Raw genomic sequence first — 6,233 nt, forward strand, 5'->3', positions numbered from 1 at the left:
CAGGAATGGCAACAGGAGCAGGAACCCCGCCGCGGGGAGCCGCAGCCCCGGGAGCCCCAGCATGCTCCCGCCTGATAAGGGGGCGATGAGGGCCTGTGAGAGAGATGACAACAACCCCTGCCTTCCGAACGGACGCCGGCAATCAAGCCTCCCCTGCCCGTTCCCACACCAGGTCCTTGTCACAAAATATCCTACTTTTACTCTAGTCCTCTCCCCACAAACACACCCCCCAACCACATTGTAAACGCACTGACGCTCACCCAAGCCCCGCCCCTAACTCAGCGGGGACTCTGTCCCCAGGCCAGCATCTTCCTAATGCATCATCCCAGCCATGCAAGACAGGGATTTTGCAAGAAAGACCCCTGATCAGCAGCGCAGGACCCCTGGAGAGTGCAAAGTCCCACCTGGCCTGGGTCCGTGAGCCTCGCTCTGCCCGCTGTTTACTTCCCTGCAGTTTAGAACCCACGTGGGGGAGGGGAAGGGTGTAAGGAGAACGCGCGCAGGGGAATGACGGATGGGAGAGGGGAGGCTGCTCGGCCGTCACGTCCGGGGCTTTCCCTACCAACCGTGGCAGTGTCCCCCGCAACGCAGGCCCAAGACTGGAGGGGCAATGGAACAATCCATTGCGCCCAAAGAGCGGGGGAGGAAATAGGTGGAGCGATCCACTTAGACCGGCGGGGAGAGGTAGAAGCAGCAAACATGTCCTGGGAATGGAGAGACTGCCTCTTCAGTCCCTGCGGCAGCAGCGACCCAAGGGTCCCATTTCCCGGCCTTGATTCGCCCTACGTCCCAATTCAGGCGTCCGGCTCCGCAAAGGAACACGGAGTTCTCTTTCCCCAGGGAGGCGCTGGGAGAACAGACTGGGGAAAGGCAGTCCTTCGCATTTCGTCGTCCGTCTTATGAGGGCTGAAGGTAGCCCAGGCGGACTCTACTCCTAACCCCTTCCCTCCCGCCCGCGCCGGATCTGCGTCTTACAACTCTTCATCCTTAAGCGCTTGTAGTGCCCTTGTTTCCAGAGACACGGAGAGCCCTCGAGGCCCCTCGAGGTAAAAGTGCAGCTTGGCCCAGTTTCTTCTGCCCTACTCTACTCCCGGGCCCATCTGTGACACCACCCCCGCCCCCCAGGGGCGGAGGGCCCCTAGGGCAGCGCTGACTCAGGCTCGTTTGCTTTCGGATGAGTCTTTCCACCAGAGCGACTCCACAACCCCGCCCTGAACTTGGAGCTCCTTGTGGGCGGCTCCTTACTCAGACCTTCCCACCCGGTCTGGACTTCTGAACTCCTGGCGTCCCGCACCTCTCCACCTGTGACCCCTACCGATACCCAGGTGCCCGGGTTAGGGCTTTTACTTAGCATTTAAAGACGTTTCCCTTGATTTTTTTTTTTTTTTTTTAAATCGCAACTTCTCTGAATTCCTCTCTCTATGCACAAGGTCTTTGCCAGTCTAAGTCTCTCCCAATAAAACCAACTTGCGCCCCGAGCTGTTTAGAGGATGGGGTGGCGGTAGGGGGTTCGGGGCTCAGGCGAGCGCGAACGCCTCAGAAGCCGAGTGAGCGGTATGGGGCTGTGATCTAAATCTCTGGGGCCTGGGAATCGCCCTGGCAAGCGCCTCTCTTACAACTCTGTAGTTTCTGCCTGGAGTCGGAGGGGAAGGACAGAGCTCCGGGGAGCGACTGCCTCCGACGGGGACCGGGAAGCACTAGTCTAAAGGGGGAGGGTGGGGTGGGTAATAATGACTCTCAGTTACGTTCTTGCAAAAAGCCCAACTCTGGGCAATCTTGGCTGACTGCTGATCTTCACCCCCTATCCCCACGTACAAGCTTCCAAGATACAATAAGCAAAATAAAAAGACTGCAGTTACCGCTGTGCCCCCAGGTAGACTCAGGCAATGGCGCTGCGTCTTGGCGGGGGTGGTGGGTGGGTGGGATTTCAGGAATGGATCTGAACACTGAGGGCCCTGGAAACTCTAAGAAGCCCAATAAGTAAAAGGGGGAAGGGGGACCAAGCACGTATTCCCAAACCAAGCTGCCAGCAATAAGCAGTTGATCCATCCCCTCCTCCCAACGGGCTTCAGCTCCTTCATCCTGGAGAGGAAAGGAATCTATATAACCCCCAAGCTTCCTCTTCGCCCTACACTGCAACCCCCAGCCCCCAACACACCACAGGCCTCCTACCTCTGAACTGCTATAGACCAGAGCCTCTCACTTTACCTCCTGATTCATCCCAGGCCAGGGTGGCAGGTCAAGGTCATAACCCTGGGAACTTTTCAGGCCATGGCCGGCCTCAACTCCGCACACTGTTTTTTCTCTCTCTCTATTTTGTTTTGTTTTGTTGTTTGTTTGGTTTTGGTGTTTTTTTTTTTTTTACAGTTCTCTCTCATACAGTCATCTCTCCTACAGAGGGGAAAACTAAGAGCCAAGGATTTGGGAGAAAACCCTGAGATCTTACAGGGACTCTGAGGGAAGCTGAGGAGGGGGAGGCCTGACTGGGGTGCACAAGATCCAGAGGGAACTGGGGTATTGAATCCACTGAGCGCCTGCTCGCTGCCTCTCACAATATAATCACTACGGCCAGTCTTGGAAGGGAAGACTCTAGAGAGTTCTTTCTCCCTCCTTCCTTCCCTTAGTACCACCTGCCTTGCCTGGTCTTGCTTGCCTCCCAGTTTCCATGACAACTCCAAAGGAGCCCAAACTGGGTGCTTGAATGCCGGGGTGAGAGGAGGCGAGACGTAGTCCAAAAGCGGAGACCGAGTGGGGATGCGTCTGGAGGATTCCCCCTCCCTTGCCTCGGTCCCTTTAAGCTCCCCCCCTCCCTGCTTTCCCTCCGCCCCCCGCCGCCACAGTCTTCATCTCTCCATCTCTGCGCTGCTGCCGGCTGCGCAATCTGCGCACCCAGACTCCGGTGCTAGCCAGGGATCCTGACTCCAGACTCCGGTTGCACGGATCCTGTCCCAACGAGACAGCAGGCATGTCATCCGAAAAGTCAGGTAGAAAACAACAACAAAACCTCCAGCCCTCTCCAGTGTCTCCTGACTCTTCCCCCCCACCCCCTCCCTTATCCCTCCCTAGCGGTTGGTTCTGTTTCATTCCCCTTTTATCCAGCTCTCCACACCCCAACCCCCAAACCCCCTCCTCTTTTTATATCCCTCCCTTCTCTTCCTTTCCTCCTGCCAGTCTCAGCCTCAGTCCCTTGCCAACAACATGGGTTAGGGGCGCAGGTTGAGAGGGTGAGGGAAGTGCAAGAGTGACTTAGCATCAGCCAGGTACTGCATGGATAGCATCATTGCAAGTGACAGATGGACAGATGACACTGGCTCGCATGGAGACATCCAGTGGGGAAATATGGAGAGATGATCAGATGGGGGTTGCCAGGGGAGTAAAATCCAGAGGACCTTTCTTTAATCTGTCCTAAAAGTGGTACTGAGACTCCCAAAGAGACTAGGGCACCCCCTCCCCACTGAAGGAATGGCAGAGAGGAACATGTTATCCTACATGTGTTTATACAACTGTTGAACTGAGCACATGTTAACACAGTGTTGCATGTCTACACACGTGCACACACAGGACCAGCTCACATAGGGGAGCCCAAAGGCAGCCATAAGCCAAGGAGCATATGAGTTTGGGTCTGCAGGTTAAAGCTGTGTGCCCATTGCTGAAGAAGGGAGAGGAGCAGAAGAGAGTTATGACCTCAAAACTAGATTGAAAAGCGGGGGCGGGGGGGTGGGGAGCTGATGGCCTAGATACAACCTCTCTGCTGCCCCAAGAATGAGAGATGGCTTCTCACCCACCTCCTCTCTGTCTCTCCCATTATCTTCCTCCATCCCTGACCCTCTGTGTCTCCCCCTGCCCCTCCTTATCTCATCTGTCTTATCTCTCCCCACACCTCTGCTCACCGCCCCCAGGCCTCCCCGACTCAGTCCCTCACACCTCTCCACCACCCTACAATGCCCCCCAGCCCCCGGCCGAACCTCCCGCCCCGCCCCCACAGACAGCCCCTTCCTCGCACCATCACCACCACCACCACTACCACCAGTCTGGCACTGCCACCCTCCCGCGCTTAGGGGCTGGGGGCCTGGCTTCCGGGGCCGCCGCTCTGCGCGGTCCCTCGTCCTCCGCCACCTTGCCGAGGCCTCCTCATCACGTCCCGCCCGGCCCGGCCGCTGGGGTACCCCCACCCGGTTGTGCCACCTTGCCCCGCATGCCACCCGACCCTTACCTGCAGGAGACTCGCTTCGAGGGCCCACTACCCCCGCCGCCGCCCGCCGCCGCCGCCCCGCCCCCTCCGGCGCCCGCTCACACTGCCCAGGCCCCGGGCTTCGTGGTGCCCACGCACACTGGAGCGGTAGGCACGCTGTCACTGGGGGGCTACGTAGCCCCTGGTTACCCCTTACAGCTGCAGCCTTGCACTGCCTACGTGCCAGTCTACCCGGTGGGCGCGGTGAGTACGGGGCGGACAGGGGCCTGGGGGGAGTGGGGGATGGAACAGGACCTGGAATTGGGGACACACTGGAGGCTGGTGGGATAGAGAAAGAGGGCCAGGGGACCAGGCGGCGTTCTGGGGCCAAGGGAGAGGAGAGACTAAGGAAAAGCCTGGGAATGGGGCGAGGCGGGGAGGGAGTGGTCTGGTGGTCAGCTGGAGTCAAAGATCAAGGCCTGGCAGGGGAAACAGCCTAAAAGTCCAGAGGAGGTTTGAAAGAAGGAAACAACCCTCTTTCTCTGCCAGACGTGGAAAGTTGGTGGGCTCAAGGAGGGTAAGAGTGACGTCCTCTCCCCACAACCTTCCTTCCACAGCCCTATGCCGGCGGGACCCCGGGGGGAACGGGAGTAACCTCCACGCTTCCCCCGCCGCCCCAAGGCCCAGGGCTGGCCCTGCTGGAGCCGAGGCGCCCGCCCCATGACTATATGCCCATCGCGGTGCTGACCACCATCTGCTGCTTCTGGCCTACGGGCATCATTGCCATCTTCAAGGCAGTGCAGGTGCGTGGGGGGGTGGGAGGGGGGGAGGGAATGGAGGCGGAGTATGGAGAGGAGGGCTCACTAGGTCTTCCTTAGTCCCAGGGAGTGCTGGACGTTTTGGGGAGCACCTTAGAGGGAGACTGAGGCGTGCAGCAGAGGTAGCAGCTCTCTGACCTGCTCTCCCCCACCCTCCCCCGCAGGTGCGCACGGCCTTGGCCCGCGGAGACATGGTGTCAGCCGAGATCGCTTCACGAGAGGCCCGGAACTTCTCCTTCATCTCCCTGGCCGTGGGCATAGCAGCCATGGTGCTCTGTACCATCCTCACGGTAGTCATCATCATTGCTGCACAGCACCATGAGAACTACTGGGATCCGTAAGGACGCCTACGGCCCGGCCCTACTCTGCGCCCCTCGACCTCCCAAGCGCGTTTTGCCGTCAAGCCGCGGATCCAGCGGGCGCCCTGCACACCCGCTTCTGGGGCCACCGGACTTGGTTACATCCTAAACTAGGCCTCTACAGAAACTCTCGCCTTGCGGGCACGCTCCGAATCCAGTTCTTCAGGAACCCAGCCAAAACCCACACTAACAGGGACGCCGCTTCCTGGGATTCCGGCCAAATGCCGGGCCCCTCAGTCGCTCCAGGCCCCCAACCCCTCTAAATACAGCGACCCCGGCCGAACTCCCTCGGTCACTGCTCCCCAGCCTGGAAACTCGTCCCTAAAGCCCCGCCTCCTGTATAGGCTCCGCCCCGGCTCTGATAAAGCCCCGCCTCCAGGTCGGCAGGCTCCGCCTTCTTTTTTTCCCTGCGGGGTGATTCAGTCCGGTGATTGGGTTTGTGGCGCCAGGCCTCGCCCCCTTACTGACAGACTCCTCCCCTTTGCCCGGCTCGAGAGCCGAGCCCCAGGGTAGCCACGCCCCCACGCTCACTCCCATTTTTGTGAGTACAGTTCCGTTTCTCCTCCACCTCATCCCCGCCTCTTTTCTTGCTAATCCCGGAACCTCTGTCTACTTTTGATTTTTTTGGAATGAGATTTGGGAGGTTACCGGTTTCAGAACCTTCACCCTGGGATGAAGATTACGTCCCCGTTCTCTGTAAATACTCTCTTCCTCCTATCCCAACTCCTGGGCGGTCGGGCAGAAGGGAACCTAGGGTACAAACCTTCCAGTGTCCGGAGGGAGCCGGTCCCTCCCCGTCCCCTCGGTAGTTCTCACCTTGTTCTGATCTGTGTGTGAGTGTGTGTGTGAATTTCTGAAAGACAATATTAAATAGATTAAGTGGAT

The 6,233-nt window shown here is 58.8% G+C and overlaps 2 protein-coding genes across 2 annotated transcripts in view; one reads left to right on the plus strand and one right to left on the minus strand.

Annotated features, from left to right (window-relative positions):
* PPT2 (palmitoyl-protein thioesterase 2) overlaps window positions 1-985 on the minus strand; it is a 7,025-nt gene extending 6,040 nt beyond the window's left edge. Inside the window, exons 1-2 of the mRNA XM_007459520.1 lie at window positions 976-985; window positions 1-71 (exon numbers count right to left, since the gene is read on the minus strand). The exon at window positions 1-71 is cut by the window's left edge and continues 1 nt beyond it. Coding sequence (XP_007459582.1) covers window positions 1-71; window positions 976-985 — 81 coding nt within the window. The remainder of the gene's footprint in view (window positions 72-975) is intronic.
* A 1,862-nt stretch (window positions 986-2,847) lies between these two features.
* Window positions 2,848-6,233, plus strand: PRRT1 (proline rich transmembrane protein 1). Its single transcript, XM_007459523.1, has 4 exons — window positions 2,848-2,984; window positions 3,900-4,435; window positions 4,789-4,974; window positions 5,154-6,233. Exons 1-4 carry the CDS (start codon window positions 2,966-2,968, stop codon window positions 5,328-5,330), a joined length of 918 nt encoding a protein of 305 aa, XP_007459585.1. The 5' UTR covers window positions 2,848-2,965; the 3' UTR covers window positions 5,331-6,233.

The sequence above is a fragment of the Lipotes vexillifer genome, unplaced genomic scaffold, assembly GCF_000442215.2.
Source record: "Lipotes vexillifer unplaced genomic scaffold, Lipotes_vexillifer_v1.1 scaffold862, whole genome shotgun sequence".
NCBI lineage: Eukaryota > Metazoa > Chordata > Mammalia > Artiodactyla > Lipotidae > Lipotes > Lipotes vexillifer.

Bases quoted from the DNA above. Each gene is read 5' to 3' on its own strand.
- PRRT1 (XM_007459523.1), top strand. The intron at 4,436-4,788 runs GTGAGTACGGGG...TTCCTTCCACAG, and splicing joins CAGTCTACCCGGTGGGCGCG to CCCTATGCCGGCGGGACCCC. The intron at 4,975-5,153 runs GTGCGTGGGGGG...CCTCCCCCGCAG, and splicing joins CCATCTTCAAGGCAGTGCAG to GTGCGCACGGCCTTGGCCCG.